The sequence below is a fragment of the Primulina huaijiensis genome, chromosome 13 (genome assembly GCF_012295235.1).
Source record: "Primulina huaijiensis isolate GDHJ02 chromosome 13, ASM1229523v2, whole genome shotgun sequence".
NCBI classification, from domain to species: Eukaryota; Viridiplantae; Streptophyta; class Magnoliopsida; order Lamiales; family Gesneriaceae; genus Primulina; species Primulina huaijiensis.
In genome coordinates, this window is record NC_133318.1 from 2,778,886 (window position 1) to 2,795,344 (window position 16,459).

At 37.8% G+C, this 16,459-nt stretch overlaps 3 protein-coding genes across 5 annotated transcripts in view; 1 reads left to right on the forward strand and 2 right to left on the reverse strand.

Annotated features, from left to right (window-relative positions):
* Positions 1-458: 458 nt before the first annotated feature.
* LOC140991865 (uncharacterized) lies at positions 459-2,474 on the forward strand. Its single transcript, XM_073462028.1, has 5 exons — positions 459-980; positions 1,080-1,382; positions 1,462-1,649; positions 1,893-2,115; positions 2,430-2,474. Exons 1-5 carry the CDS (start codon positions 459-461, stop codon positions 2,472-2,474), a joined length of 1,281 nt encoding a protein of 426 aa, XP_073318129.1.
* Positions 2,475-4,465: 1,991 nt separating this feature from the next.
* LOC140991869 (protein IRX15-LIKE-like) lies at positions 4,466-5,002 on the reverse strand. Its single transcript, XM_073462035.1, has 3 exons — positions 4,870-5,002; positions 4,680-4,813; positions 4,466-4,597 (listed from the first exon to the last, which is right to left on the reverse strand). Exons 1-3 carry the CDS (start codon positions 5,000-5,002, stop codon positions 4,466-4,468), a joined length of 399 nt encoding a protein of 132 aa, XP_073318136.1.
* A 79-nt stretch (positions 5,003-5,081) lies between these two features.
* Positions 5,082-16,459, reverse strand: part of LOC140991784 (midasin-like) — a 50,287-nt gene continuing 38,909 nt past the window's right edge. For 2 of the 3 annotated variants that reach the window (XM_073461954.1, XM_073461953.1), the window contains 22 exons: positions 16,296-16,371; positions 16,091-16,203; positions 12,440-12,519; positions 12,258-12,371; positions 11,983-12,051; positions 11,727-11,883; positions 11,417-11,580; positions 11,275-11,336; positions 10,973-11,199; positions 10,608-10,841; positions 10,092-10,313; positions 9,860-10,018; positions 9,546-9,770; positions 9,106-9,402; positions 8,875-9,021; positions 8,391-8,594; positions 6,602-8,314; positions 6,243-6,524; positions 5,916-6,095; positions 5,712-5,810; positions 5,491-5,616; positions 5,082-5,401 (listed from right to left, as the gene is read on the reverse strand). In XM_073461954.1, the coding sequence (XP_073318055.1) occupies positions 5,366-5,401; positions 5,491-5,616; positions 5,712-5,810; positions 5,916-6,095; positions 6,243-6,524; positions 6,602-8,314; positions 8,391-8,594; positions 8,875-9,021; positions 9,106-9,402; positions 9,546-9,770; positions 9,860-10,018; positions 10,092-10,313; positions 10,608-10,841; positions 10,973-11,199; positions 11,275-11,336; positions 11,417-11,580; positions 11,727-11,883; positions 11,983-12,051; positions 12,258-12,371; positions 12,440-12,519; positions 16,091-16,203; positions 16,296-16,371 (4,986 nt within the window). In that variant the 3' untranslated portion in view covers positions 5,082-5,365. The remainder of the gene's footprint in view (positions 5,402-5,490; positions 5,617-5,711; positions 5,811-5,915; positions 6,096-6,242; positions 6,525-6,601; positions 8,315-8,390; positions 8,595-8,874; positions 9,022-9,105; positions 9,403-9,545; positions 9,771-9,859; positions 10,019-10,091; positions 10,314-10,607; positions 10,842-10,972; positions 11,200-11,274; positions 11,337-11,416; positions 11,581-11,726; positions 11,884-11,982; positions 12,052-12,257; positions 12,372-12,439; positions 12,520-16,090; positions 16,204-16,295; positions 16,372-16,459) is intronic. The other variant, XM_073461955.1, reaches the window with a different exon arrangement.

Genomic DNA, 16,459 nt, shown 5'->3' on the forward strand with positions numbered 1-16,459 from the left:
CCTAGACGGTTCTAACTACAACATTTGGAAAGTCAAAATCACAATTTATATAAAAATCCATATATGAAAGAGCATGTCAACGAGTGATCAGTGGCTGGATTCCACAGAGGAGGGTAGACGAAGATGGTGACAGCCTGATAAAACCGAAAAGTTATTAGACTGCTGATGAAGTCCATGTTTCGAATTACAACTCAAAGGCGTTGAATGCCATCTTCTCTTCAATCGACTTGAATATGTTCATTTCAATTACAAACTGTGTATCTGCCAAAGATTCTTGGGAAATCCTTCAAAAGCATTGTGAAGGTTCTGAAAGCGTGAGGAGAACAAAGTTGAGAATGCTTACATCAAAATTCAAGAATTTGAAAATGGAAAAAACTTGATCTATCATCGACTATGAAAGACGCCTCAGAGAAATTTCCAATGAAGCATTCAGCCTAGGTGATCCAATCTCAAATGAAATGTTAGTAAGCAAAGTTCTCAGATCACTACCTGAACGTTTCAACATCAAAATCTGTGCAATTGATGAAGCAAATGATACAACTCTAATTGCACTGGAGGATTTGATAAGTTCCCTCCGCACCTTCGAGATGAACATGGATATGCAGAAGAAGGACAAAAGTAAAACGATCGCCTTCCATGTATCTAATGAATCCTACACAGATCAACTTCAATTGTCACAAGAAGTAAATGAGTCGGATCTTTGTGAAGACTCTATCTCATATATCACGAAGAAGTTTGGAGACTATTTGAAAAGGAACAGAGACAAAAAGAAGACTGAACAATCATCAAGGTTTCCAAGTCTACTAGCACCCGAAAGGCCACAGAAGTCTCATGTTCAAAACCAGTATCGACCAAGAAATGAAGGAAAGAGCCAACCTAATCCAAAGAAGTATGATTCGGTGCAATGCAGAGAATGCAGTGGATTTGGACATTATGCCAATGAATGTGCAAATAGAACTCGCAAGAATAGAGGGTACAATGTTTTTTTAAGCGACGAGGAATATGATGAGGAGGAATCCAGTGAGGAAAATAATCATACCTCCTTGAATTAACTTTTGGTAGAAAAACGCTAGCTGCAGGTGAATCCCTTCGGAGTTGCCACACCCGGGGGCAACACGTGCTCAAAATCAGTATGTCTAAAATCTACAACTTCTGGAAACTCAAGTACATATGATGATTTGGAAGTTGATGATGAAGAAATCATTCTTGAAAGTGTCCAGAAACTTTATGAAAAGTTGTATTATGATTGGATTAAAAGAAACAAGCTTAACTTAACTCTCATGAAGGAGAAAATCGAACTAAAAGCTGTGGTTGTCAAACTTGAAGTAATCTTGAGCAAAAAGGACTTGGAACTAGGCAAGACCAATGATGAACTTCAGAAGGCAACAACTTCAGAAGGCAACTAAGATACTAACCAAGTTCAATTCGAGCACTTCTAAGCTTGAATACATACTTTTGAAGAGAAGAGATGACAAGAAGGGTTTAGGTTTCAAAGAGAGTGTGTTTGAAATTGGTGAATCATCTAAATCAACTGTATTTGTGAAAGGAAAAGATGATTATTCCAAACAGCCTCAATCCACTCCTTCGAACAAAAGTCCTCCACCAAAGAGACAACATGCTGCACCTATTTCGAAGCAAAGAAAACACAGGTATGTGTGTCATTACTGTTTTGAGCCTGGACATATCAGGCCCTACTGTTTTAAACTTGGGGAAGACTGCATGAATACAAAGGCGAATCTAATATTGCCCCAAATGTTGCCCAACACTTCCCGCAGCACCTCCAACCGTCGACCTACAGTAAGGCAAATTTGGGTACCAAAAATAACAACTCAATGTAATGTTGTCTATAATTCATTGAAAACTAACATTGTAGGTCATTGGTACTTTGATAGTGGAAGCTCACGCTATATGACAGGATCACGAGAACATCACATTGATTATGTTGAACAAAAAGGTGGTAGAGTAACTTATGGAAGGGGAACTAAAGGAAAGATTGTTGGAAAGAGAACATTGAATGTCGAAGTACTACCAAAGCTCCATAATGTGCTTCATGTTGAAGGATTAAATTCAAATTTGATAAGGATAAGCCATACGTTTGTGGCGATTGTCAAAAGAGTATGCAAACTCGTGTGTCACATCACATGTTACCCCACTTTGGGACAACACGTTGTCTCGAATTACTACACATGGATCTTATGGGTCATATGAAAGTGGAAAGCTTTGGAGGTCAGAATTATTTCTTTGTGTGTGTCGATAATTTCTCACGGTTTTCATGGGAAAGTTTCATTAAGAAGAAATCAGACACTTTCGATGTGTTTAAACAGTTAGTCACAAGAATCACAAATTTTCATAATTTGAAGGTGAGAAAGATCAGGACTGATCATGGTAAGGAATTTGAAAACTCTCCATTCTCATCTTTTTTGTGACAGAAAAAGAATTTGAAAACTCTTCATTCTCATCTTTTTGAACCATGAAAATCTCGGTTTTAATTTGGGTTGTAAGTGTAGTCAACCCCCTATTAAATATAGTCCAGCAAGGAATAGTAGAAAAAGCTCCAATATAAAAATCTTCAAGTTCGTAAACCGAATGTATACCACCACTGATGAACACCAGAATAAGTGATATTGACGGGGTCGTAAAAACCCCATCGAGTAAAAGCTTCCACAGCCGATTAGCCAAAATGAGGATCCCAAATTGCATGAGCAATGGATCTTACATGTAACGGATCATGTACCCATAATTCAAAATTTCCTTGCCAAGATACGTGAAACAGATTTTCGGAAGTCCACAGAAAAATTTTTGTTAGTTGACCGAAGTGAGAAGCAAAAATATTCTGATAAAGATGTTCCTCGGTAATATCATCATGACTTTTGAAGTCATGTATGGTAGCAATACCAAAACAAATATGATGAGTACTGGGTCCTGAGCTAATCCTTGGCTAAACCTTGGAAATCTTAATGCCATAATGTTTTTCAAATCCTCTTAGCCATTATCTTTCTGCCGTAATTCTTGCTGAGAAGAACACCCATGTTGTGGCAATTCCACCCAGTATATTTTAGATCCAAGTGGTAGTATCAAGTCTTTTAGATATTGTTCTTGAGAAATGACCAAGTTGGGCCCATTCTTCGAAAGATGTTTTTACGGGATCCTTATACACCAAAATTTTTATTTCTGGTTCCGACGAACGAATAATCATTGAGTCCTTCTCAAAAATACAAAGAGACATGCCAACATTCAAAATGAGTAAACATTTGTGAGATTTTTCTATAATTAGTTTGTTTCTTTTTTTTTTCTATCTCCCCTTTATCTCTTCTCTTTAGTTCTTTACTAGAACAAATATGATCTGGAATTCTATCCAGGGCAAGTGTTCGGATCTATTATGACATATCCATGAGGCGCTCGGCGGACCTTTTAATTATCATAAAACCCTTTTGGAGATTTGAATTGATGCAAAAACGATCTTTTTGTACAACCTGATGATACGAATTACTCTATTCCAAATCACACGAGCAACTAGGGGTGTTCATTAAACGGTTTACACCGAAAAAACCGATCGGACCATAAATTTCGGTTTTTTTGGTTCGGTTTAAACGGTTTTTCGGTCGTTTATGGTTTTGATTTTTTGTACTTTCGGTTTTCCGGTTCGGTTATCGGTTTTGAAAATTTAAAACCGAATCGACCATTTAAAATATAATAAATAATAAAATAATTAATATAAGTATTTTAATAAATAATAAAATAATTAATATAAGTAATTTCATTAGGTTTATAATTTTATCGCATTGCCTTTCTTCTTTTTCATAATAGGTTGATATTTTAATTTCCCTACACATGAGGATTTTTGTTGCAGAAGTTGGATCCAATGCTGAAATTATTCACTATAAACATATCCAAATTCCAAATTACTTACAATTGTCATAGCTATATTTTTTATTATTTTATTTTGATATTTGTGAGATACTTAACAAATTGGTTACAAGAATTATAGCTATGCGTGTTTTTGATTACTTTATTTTGATTTTTGTAAGATAATCAAAACCAATTTGATTGTGATTTTTTATTATATTTTTTTAAATTTTATAACGTACAACTTCATTTATAACTAAATTTATTACACAAACCGTAATAACCGACCTTAATAACCAAACCGTAATACAAAAAAATCAAACCGGACCGAATTAAAATGGTTTGGTTTAGGATTAGGCATTCGAAAAGCCGTAAACCGAAAAACCAAACCGAAGTTTATTAAAACCGAACCAAACCGACCTTTGCACACCCCTACGAGCAACTATTTTTAAGAAACATCCCAGTATATATAAAATATAATAGAATTTGCTACATATATAATAAATTAGTATAATTTAGCTGTTAGCTTAGATATTTAATTTAAATTAGGGTTCTTTATACTTTAATATTAATTATTAGTTTTAACTGAATGGTTACTATAACGTGTCATTTATCCGCTTCAAGCAAGTATACTAGCCATATAGATGGTTGCCATTTTACCAGGTGAATCAGGCGTATCCCCTCTAGGTCCATCCACCAGCACCACATCCCACGGATTACATTTTGAAACTTTTGGTAGATGATCATTATGCTAACAGTCCTTGGTATTTCTTGCATCATTGAGCAGCTTGTAAGCTTCTGATGCTAATGCGTTTGTACATGATCTTGTAAACATGAGTGCTGTTGGTAGAAGCTTTGCTTGTGTTCTGGAGATTATCCTCAACGATGATAGTAACTCCAAAAGCATTCAGTGATGCAATACTCGAGTACTGATATTCCTGCCCAAATATAAGCAGATTGCATGGGACTCCGCAAGAAAAGAACTCCGAGAGGAATCATGTTTCCTTCTCTGTTAGACTTTACTTGAATCAGTGTTCACCAACTGATCTTTCATAGGATCTTGTTGACGTGAGATATTCTTTCTGGAAATTAATGATGAAGAGGGACATCCACTCTTATGCATTGGAGGCAGGGGTGGAGATGGACTGGTATTCATCGTGATTTTCAGAATTCTGAATATTGGATGCAGTTGATAAAATGAAAATAAGCCAGAAACTCCATTTACATTGGAGATGCTAAAATAATTTATTAATACCATATTTACAACATATTTTTTTACAAATAATTATTAGATCTTGGTTTCAGAGACACATGTAAAAAAATCGCTTAATTCGGATACCTAATATCCAACCTCGCAAATAAATAATTATTAAAAACACATCTAAAAGTTCCCTCTTTTATAAGCCTTCTTCTGCGTGGACTTATTTGCAGATTGTAAAACAGAACCACTTTATGTTTGGAATTAATCGTAGGTTCTAAAAAGATGTCTAAATTCGGACAAAACGTAGATATTTCCATATCATTGCTCCCTTGAGTGTTGCATAAGCTCGAACCACTGAATGGAACAAGTAAACAAGTATTTCGATCAGGTTTTACATTCAAGAAAGGTAGAACATGATCGGATTATTATCAGTCGAAACTTACTTGTCTCAACAGATCTGCAAGTGTCCTGGGAAGTGCTTCAATTTTCTTCAGAACAACATAGAACGGGAAAGGAAATGAATCTAAATATCTGGAGAACTTTATCTCGCTACCCTCAACAGTTCCTTCCTGGAAGGTACAATTATATGAGTATCCTTGGAAAGCGGGGGATAATATTACCTATTAAACTAAATTAAGAGACCGATGGCATAGGCATAAATTACCTTAAGGTCTATGATGGACTCATTTGGGCTATCAATAAGCAGGAATGCAACCATGCGTTTTGGGCTCAAGATATCTCTCACATAACGTTTCAATTTTTCCTGTGAGGAGCAGAAAAATAATAAACCATTACAAGGTGGTCAATTGAAAAAGAACAAAAGAAAAAAGAAGAAAAAACAGAACTTAGAACGTGATGAAGAGGCTACCTTCTCGGTAAAGTGGCCATCCGCTATAATCAGTACAAGCTGCTGGAGAGGATTGTACCCTGAAGGTAGTCGTGCATGCATGGCTGCAGTGTCCAGCATGTTGTTCAGATATGTCAGTAGATCAGTCATGGGTTCGTTGGCGATTGTGTTCTCTTGCTTAAAGGTCAAATTTGATATCATCTGTCCACGGTAAAAATGTCAGCAAGTATGATTTACATGGTAGGAAGCGCTGGTTAAACTTAAAGTATCGTATCCTTAAAAGAGTCTGACATATAAGAAGATGCTTCTGAATTTTAACAAATTAAAGTTAGCAGTAGAGAAACGGACCTTGATCCCAGCGTCAGCGGTAAAAGGCTGGTCAAAGTCATGCAGCAATTTGATGTTACGCTGCTGCCCAAAACTTGCAACAGCCATTTTTCCCACATCTAGCTGGGACATTGCACGACAAACTGTCACCAATGCTTCAATGGCAACACCTCCACAATGGCCTTCTGACATGCTGCGGGAATCATCCACAGCAATGACAACTTGGTAATCACGTTTACTCAGCCGGGTCCGCCGGAGCCATATATGATCTTTCATATAATGGCTGGCAAGGAATGCAATTACCTGGAAATTCAAATATGAGATGGATCCAATCATACAACAGTGAACACAGTTCGAAAATTATATCACAACACAATTACCTTCTTCATGTTAATTTTTTTGCCAGTCCTGTAATCCCCTTGGAGCCTGCTAGCTTGAGTGGGTTCCATGACCAGACGTAACCGTTCGGATAACTCCTGAGACAACCTTGTCGTGAGTAATTCATATCTTTTCCACAGAGTGACTGCATCATTCCTCACTTCGTGGGAATGCTCAAAGCAATGGGCTTTACCCAGCTCATCATCACTCACTGGAAACTTGGTAAGTTGATTGAAGTCCTCATGCATGAACGATTTCAGTACAGATACCGAATTCTCTGACATTCTAGTATGATCTAGGCCATGAACATCATCGCCTTCTATGGATTTTTCCAGCTGCTTCTCTAAATCCGACTTACCTTGCTGCTTTTTATCCTCATTTACAGAAGGAAAAGCTGAAATTTTGTTAGGGCCAGCTTCAGAAGTTTGTTCGTCAATTTTAATATCCATGGACGAATCTTGCCCATCAGCATTTCCTGTATTATCCCTGTTAGCATCATTTTGAGCTGTATCTCCGTTAATTTGGTCAGCTGTTGCAGGTCCAAGTGCTTGAGCTGTGCCCTCCTTATATTCAGCAGTATATCCATATTCATCTACGTTATCGTCCATAAAATCATCCGAATTTTCTATTTGATCCTGAAGGTCAAGAGACAATTTAACTCTCTCTTTCCATCCATCAAGAGCATTGCCAACACTGCGACAAGGGTTCGGCTGAGATTTCTGAATAACAGACTCTGAATGAGGTAGTGATGTTCTGCGTTGTTCCTGGCCTAATTTCTTCCCATTTGCAGAGTCGGCAACCCTCACTTCGAATTGCGAGGAATTGTGTAGACTACTTGCTGGAGCAAGGTCATTCTGAATTTCGCTAAAGTCGGATAACATATCAGCTGCAAAATCTCCTATATCAGCTTGTTCAAAATCTTCGCTAGATTGTCGCAAAGATTGAGCAGTCGCAATGTTGTCATGTACCAAATTAGTACTAGATTGAAAAACATCTTTATCTGGCATCCTAATATCCATTCCTGTATCCTTTTCAAAGCCTTTCTCCTCAGTGGCGGCTGTTTCGGAACTCTTGCCAGAATGCTCCAAGTCTGTGTTTTCAGGGTATTCTTGCGTTACGTTAGTCTTTTCATCATCATCCTTTGCATCCAAAACATTCAAATCCTCTGATGATTCACCATTTTCCATTGGATCGGCAGTTTCTAGCTCATCCATGTGAACATCTTCTCCAGTCCCTTGATTCTGCTCATCAAGATTTATCTCTGACGGATCTGAAAATGCATTGTCTTTGTCTATATTCATATCTGCTGCACCATCACAACCTTCTTCATTTACATTTTCATCTTTTTGTTCACTAGATATGTTTGCATCAAGATCTCCAGCATCCTCATTAGCAGCGTCAAAATCTTCCCCGGCTCGAAGCTCTTCATCATTGGAAGTTTTGTCTTTCACAGATGGCCCATTCTCATACTTCTCATTTGAACGGTGATTCTCATCATCATCATCCACACCCCCAAGTTTCTCATCAACTACGTCTTTGTTTGAACCAACTTCTCCCACGGCAGACTCCAGTTGGTCATCCTGATCATCTTCATTTCCATCATTTCCAGAATCCTCACTAACACTAAATGCATCTCCATCGAAGTCCTGTTCCATTTCTATCCCTTTTTCATTTTTACTTGGAATGTCCGACATAGCATCTCTCTCCTCATTTTGCTTCAGATAAAAAAGAAAAAAATTATCACAAGACATGTTTCGTTGTCAAAACAAAAGTGGTCAGATCATTTCATACCTTATCAGAGGTTCCAAGGAGCTGATCTTCATCATTTATTTGATCACTGACATCATGCAGTCCCGAGCCCTCACCCATACCAGTTCCCTTTCCATCTTGAGTTGTTTCTTCCACAATCTCATTTTCTTGATCTTCAGCAGTGCCAAATCCTTTGGAAAATAATGAAGCAAAAATGTTGGCAAGCACATGAGCCAACATACACACCTACGTGCAAGGGAAATAAAGTGGCTTAGACATACAATCCCATTGTTATAAAAGCAACAAGCCATCTCAATCTCTGCCTTGCTTCCTTCTTCCAGTTAAAAAAAAAAAAGCAACTTATGCTGACCGCAGCATCAGATTTTACAAGCAAGCCATAATTGAGGTGATCATATTTTTTCATATTGTTCACTTATTTTTCAAACAGCCAGCCTACTTTCTTCGTATCATCCACTTAAAAGATAAAAAATAATTCAATTACATATAAAAGTTCACACAAACTTACCACACTGTGGATTTCTAGAAAATCACTCAAAAGATTATCGCCAAAGGTCAGTATCACTTCCAATAGGGTATACAGATGTCTGAAATGTCCAAAAAGGATAGAAGTTACACTAGACTTTCCATCTCCATGAGAGTTCAGCAGTCCTACCTGAGAAAATAATAAGAGCAGGCAACAATTTAAATATCGAAAAATTGAAATTCTCGAAGGAGAATATATAATGCATGAACTTACAGCAGATTGAGTAGTCTTGATAACATCTCCACAAATGAGATCCAACTGTAAAAGCTCTATATCTTTTTCAAATAAGGTTTTCCACTTCTTCATATCTATCAGTGACTCTTCAGTAAGAGCAAAATCACACTTCAAAGACGCAACTCTCTGAAATACACCCAGGACATTCTTATATGTGCCCTTGAGGGCATTTAATTCAGTTGCATTTCCATCACCATGATCGGTATTCCTGTCATCACTATTTGGGAGATTTCTTTCTTGTAAAGAAGAATTAAACTCTTCAGAAATAATTTGAACCTGAAAAATGTTGGGAGTGCTCAAATTGGAGTTCTATCAAGCATTTTCTTCATCGCAAATAATATCAACATGTTCATTTATCATTACAAAATACCATCAAGCTCAAAGAGAAGCTGCATTATTAGTATAGATATAGAATTTACCTTTGCAAATAAATCTTCGAAATGCCCAACCAGAATATCTGTAACAGCCACTTTTCCATCTTCTATATCATGGAGTGCGGAAAGGTCGTTTTTGAAGTTCTTAATTAACTGAAAGTTTTCATTTACCAACAGCTCCATTTCTTTAGTCACGCCATAAGGTTGCAACTTAATTTCATTCATTGCTATATTTCTATTACTTCCCAGGAGATAGCGATCCAGCAAATTCTGTCGGTAAGTGTCAGTTAAAATAACATATCATTTTTCAAAATTCAAACCGATATAGATGCCCAGCGGCATGATAATTATGCATATACCTTAGATTTCTGAAAGTCGGGAAGGATGTTCTGAATGAACAAACAAATCTTTTCAGCTCCACATTTGACAGTTGAACAAGTGCTCAGATGAGTGTTCTCAACTGTTAGTACCAACAAATGCGCTTCATACATCATGGTACAGAAACCATCGAAGAGTTGCTGAAACAGTTGAAGAATGAGAGGTCAGACTTTGAGGGAAAAGAACATCAGCTAATTACTTCAGGTAGAGTACCTTTTGTTGCCACATGCATTTGAAAGTGGGGTATTGGTTCTTCGAAAAAGAGAAATCGCTGATGGTATCCTTAGCCGAATGAATGGAGTTTGAGAACATATTTGATAATGCCAGCATGCATTGTCTCAAGCACTTAAGTTGTTTTGCAAAACGATATAAAGCAGACCTTTGCTCTTGTTGAATCTCAAGTAGATGATCAACATAAGAACCGGATCTTTCAACCTATATATGAGAGGATAATATGACATCACCACCAAATGAAATACACAGAGGAAGCAAATATCTTTTTATTCAATAATAAAATTTCGAAACTACCATACTACGAAAGATAAAGATGTTTATTGACAAGGAAAACAGGGAAAAATAATACAGCAATCCAAGAAAAAGCTCTTCTATCATCTTCTTTACTGGGTCACCGAAAAGATCATTATAGTTATACCTAATAACAAACTACGTACTGAGATTTAAACAACATCGACAAGTTCATCAAATTGAAATAATTTCTCTACCATGTACCTGTACGAGACTAAAATCCTTATGGAAATTCTGACTTATTTGCTCCAGAGTTTGCATGGAAGAAATGCTCTTGAAATAGTATTTATTGGCTGCATTCCATATAGATTCATTGGATGAGCTCTGAAAGGGGTCGATATGACAATCGGAATTTCCAGAAGAAATATCACTTTCAAACAGTAGTAAATGTTGCACGTCATAGGATGGCTGCAGAAGCCAGGATCTCCTAAATTCATCCTACATGATAGCAGAATTCATTTGAAAAGTAGTATACTGATTTCTAAGATTGAAATGTAAACTAAGACCCATATGGTCAAAATAAATTCAAGAATAAAAAAAATAAAATAAAAAATATACTGCAATATAACCTTTACAAATGTTCTACGCTTGGACAAGCCGCAATTATCGAGGAGACTCAAAAGGTCAGAGAATGCTCTCCTTTTCCTCAAATTCTTATGTTTATTCTCCCAAAGTTCGTCAGAATGAAGTAGAGAGGTGTAAATTTTCCCAATTGTATGCCATGACTGTTTTCTTTCCCAGTACGAAAGGCGTGAAGAACGTGAAGGAATATCGCAGTTGATGTCATCCATAATTTCTGCATGGTTTGAAAGCATTTAAACAAACAATAAAAAGGGACATATACAAAGTAAGGTCCGAGATTGGAGACTACCTCCTATACTGTGCACAGTCAACTCTACAGTGTCCCACCAATTGGCAAACCACGCCGAGCTGCTACAAAGGGTTATGGTTTAATCCTTCATGCAAAGATGCAGAAAAAAACATACATGAAACAAAAGGAAATAAAAGTCCACCTGTCTTTATCTTTACACTGTATCTGATTGCAGAGAGTATCAAGAATATTCCTTCTGATATCATACGGATCAGGAAGGTGGCCAATGCCTTGAATAGATTGGTTGTTTATATCCGTCCGAGGGACTTGTTCAAGAAAAGGCATCAGAGGTTGTTGGAGTAGGTCCTGTAAAGATAAGACGAAGATAAATTAGAAGGGATAGAAGGGAAATGGACATGTATCGATCAGCAAACAAATGACATATACAACACAGGTCACGATATTTAATACATTGATTCAAAATCTCTCGTGTATAGAAATCATACACTTACCATAAACTTTTGTACAATCTTTTTAAATTTTTGTCTGGTTCTTTTCATGTTTTCAAAGGCCAAGTGATTCTCAATGCGGTCCCAACGGCACAACTTCAAAACTTCTGTCAACTCCATCTCAACGTTTCTTCTATTTGTTTGGATATGTTCCAAAATTCTTTTGCAAATAAAGAAATATTAACTTTCAAAAAAAACCACATAAGATGTTACGAAGCAAGCATTATGGACCCCGAATTTCAGGGAACTGGACTCTTACCTTGGCAAGAATTGCACAAAGAAGCCAAAAGTATTGTATAGAATTTTCACATTCTCCTCTTGACAAGGGCTGCACAATTCATTAGAGACATAACCAACACAATCTTTATCCTTTAGAAATAAATTAAATGGCTTCGCGTGCAAACTATTGAATGAAAACAGAAGGTTATGTGTATCTGCCACAGAGACAAAGCGCCAACATAACGGCAAGAAAATAGCTCAAAGACTACTTACTACACAGAAAACCCTAAACAAAAACATGCAATTCCACTTTACCTTACATGAGACATCTGTCTTATCTCTTTGCTGATATGCCCATGGAGAGAGAGAAGTAATTGAAGTTGCTTTTTAAAGTCACCAACCCTGGATGTCCTAAAAAAATCTTCCATGCTGCATATATATTTAGTATTAGCAATTTCTCAACCAAAATTCAAGAACAATAAAGACCAAACACTAGCCTTCCAATTGTTGATAGCTTGTATTTATCGATATCATCAGTATGGCTACGATGAAAAACCGAGTACAACGGAAACCACAGCTGCAAGGAAGCACAAGACGAAATTAAAATATCAATTGCACAATAGGTCATGAAAAAGAGAGTTTGATTGCATAAAACAAAAGTTTAATTCTGTAGGAGCTATGAAACTATCCAATTGTACTAAGCTTGGATTGCATACCAAGTTGAGGTCACTAGAAGCTTAGCTTTATAGCAAAATAGACAATGATGAATTGAATATTCTAATGAACACCAATAAAGGCACAATTAACTGTCAAATGAAACCAAAATTAAAACTTGAATTTCAAAATGCATGAGAAATGAAGTCGCGCTATATCATAATCCTAGTTTTGAGTGGAGATACTTGGTTCATATGATTGTCATTTTAAGCGAGAGAATGTTAGTCAAATGTGCAATAGAAGAGCTAGTGTGTCGCAGAAACCAGATAGGTAATCAAAAGGCGAAAGTGAAATGGTTGAGACAAGGGGATCATAACACAAAATTATTCCATTCCTTATTAAATCATCATAGGGGTAGGTCATCTATCAATAAGTTGAGCGGGCAGATGGGTCGGTAACGTCATGTGGTGAGCAGATAGAATTGGCCATTGTTGAGTTCTTCATAAACTTATACAACAAATCTGATGAAAAGGGTTGGGGCATAGGAGAATAATGGTGCCTATCGATGGTGAGTCTCAGTACCTTTCAGAGGAAAAGATTAAAGAGCAGTGTTTGAGAGTGATGGATCAAAAGCTCCAGGCCTAGATGATTTTATAGTGGTATTTTATCAGGAGTGTCAGGTAAAGAAGATTTGTTGAAGGTTTTTAATGAATTTTTGAGGGAGGTGATATAAATAAATTACCAATGAGACATACATATGTCGGATACCGAAGAAACAAGATTCTGTAAAGGTAACACACTTTAGACCTATCATCTTCACAACCAGCCTGAATAAGATTATTACGAAAATCTTGTCAATTAGATTGAAAAAATTTTACCCATCACAATAAAAGAGACTCAAAAGTTCTTAAATCGAAAGGAGACAAATTCTTGATTTTTGTCTTATAGCTAATGAGGTGGTCGAAGAGCTGAAGTGTAAAAAAAAAGTGTAGGTGTTTAAAATCGACTTTTAGTAGACTTATGATAATGCGGATTGGGGCTTTTTGAATTACGTTCTACTAAAAAGGGATTCGAAGAGAGATGGAGAAATGGATTCGGGGTTGTGTCTCAATTGTTTCATTCTCAATTCTTATCAATGGCAGGCCGAGTAAATTTAAGGGTGAGAAAAACCCCAAGCAAGGTGATCCGCTCGACTTTTTTGGTTTCGTTTGATAGTAGACATGATGAGTAGATTGATTGATAAGGCCAAGACAATGAACCTCATATACGGGGTTTACAAGTAGCAAAAAGAGTAAAGGTTTCACACATTCAGTTTGCGGATGACTCTATGTTCTTTGTCAAAAATGATATTCCTTTGCGGTTTTTGGGGGGATCTTGAATTCATTTTGCCAGATGCATGATTAAAGATCAATATGGAAAAGAATGCCTTGTTAGGCCTTAATTGTGTATAAGAAGAAGGGTTAGCTCGAGAGATAAGTTGTGGGAGGGAGACTTGGCCAATTAAATATCTAGTGGTTTCATTAGGCGGAAATCCAATGAAAATTTAGTTCTGGGAAACTGTTTTGCCTAAAACGTCTAAGAAGCTAGCGAGTTGGAAGAAAGTGTTTTTGTCTACAGGAAGATTAAATTTGATTTTAGCGGTGCCGACGGATTCCAACACTTTGGGCACACAATGCAGGAAACCAAGCTCGGCCAAAAGACGTTCTTCCTACTCTTGAACCAATCACTGGAAAAGCGTGACGGATAAATTTTCGCTGCACAAGCAGAGAGTCCAGGTAACCCGTACACACCGACCACCACTCACATGTCGTTACGTACACAAAGCCCAAACACCCGGTCCAATCATCCACCGCTCCAATCCACCGAAAGGAGGCGGAAGACGGGCAAATGTTTTGGGCACATGCCCCGACTGACACGGACTTTTGTGAACCATCGAGTAATCGATTGATCACTTGTCGAAGTTAGGGACACGAACGATGCCCCATCGCTCCCCGACCCCTGAAAGGTGAGACCATTACACGCTCCGGGGCCTTGACACGTCCTACACCGCGGGACTTCGACGGTTTGCTTAGGGGCGCGAAGGAACGTGGCCATCATAGATCGGACAAACGAACGACAAATCGAGCGCATCCACGAGTGTTACATCGAAAGTAACTTTCGCGGCATGGCCTAAAACCCTTGATTCATCATACACGAATGCTAAGGCTATGCCTTGCCGGAGCTCCGAGGGCGTCACAACACATCGAGGGTCAGGCATGTTCGTGGCAAAAACACCTGCCCCAAGCACGAGATTCCTCGAACGCGCATCTGGCGATTCTTCCGCAAGAGAAGCAACCCACATTGTACAACCGACCGACTATGGGGTAGCGAGCCTTACAGGGGTTCCAGGCGCGTTCTCGCTCCCATGCGAGCGCAAACACATGCTCACAAGCATGCGTACGGTCACTCACTACACCGAAGGATCCATCGACCCTTGAGGGTTATCACGCACGTCGTTTTGAAACGGAGGGCCGCCGGCGTCTTTGAAAGTTTGTTTCTAGAATTTATCCGGCTTTCACCAATTTAGTGAGGGAAGTGGTTAGTGAGGGTAACAATATCAGATTTTGGAAGGATCGGTCAAGCCTATTTCTTACTTTATCCAAATGGAGCACTCTTCCTCAGCTTTTGTTATATCTTGGGTTTTGCATCTTCAAAGGGATTTGAGGGATGAGGAAGTGAATGAATTGAGCTCTTTGCTAAGATCTTTAGAGAGGGTCGGGTTGGTTGAAAGGGTTGATATCAGGGTATGGAGCAGGGATCCTTTAGGCTTCAACAATTTCCTTTATTTTCTCTCGTTCACATCATTTAGAAAGTATTGATCCCACAAAAGGTTCAAATTTTCTCGTGGATCACGGAATTGGGTAAGCTGCGCCAACTTGTTAGATGATGAAAAAGAAGTGGCCTACGTGTGCTCTGTGTCCGAATTGGTGTGCGCTATGTCGGAGAGAGGTGGAGACTCAAGACCAAATACTTATTCACTGTCCTTTCACGAACGATCTTTGGTTCAGAGCGTTGGAGGAGATGGGTGGTTGTGTGTAGTTCCAAGATCTTCGCATGAACTATTTGCTGCAGAACGGTCGAATGTTTTGGAATTGTAATTGCTTGTCAGTATGGTTGGAGCATAATAGAAGGATTTTTTACAATCTAGAAAAGTCGGTTGAAAAATTTTGGATAAGATAAAGATCTAGACATCTATCTGGATTGAGAAGCATGTAGAAAATAAGAACTTCTCTATCTAAGACATATTGAGGGATGAGAGTTATATAAGTTGTAGATATGATTAGGACTTGTCTTTCCTTCTTGTTCATGTGCGGATTACTTGTCCGTCACGTGTAATTAATAGCTATTAATCAATTAATATAATATCATTTCTTATTAAAAAAAATTGTCATTGTAAAGAAAAGTTCACTCTGTCGCTTCAACTTGAGAGTAGAAACAGGAAATTAGAATCCTACTTTTGCAGCACTTCTTTCAGTCTGAGATTCAACTTCATTGAGTAGTGCAGGCCAAGATTCGAACTCCAACTTATGCCATGAAGAAATCACAGCAAAAATTGGTTCCAGTTGATCTAGAAATACAAAATTCAGAGGGTCAACAAACAATATTATTTATGTTCCATCAGAAAGCCAAAAATAATGCATCTGAAAGTACGCGAGTTACCTGAGAGAGGAAATTTCACAACTGTTTCTTGCGCACTTCGTACCCTGCTAAGCAGGAACTGCAAACCCGAAAGAGCCTTCAAAAAGAAAATTAAATGTCAGGATCTACATCAGTTGACCATGTTCTTGCGTTAGAACATCTAATAAAAATACAGATAAAGAACA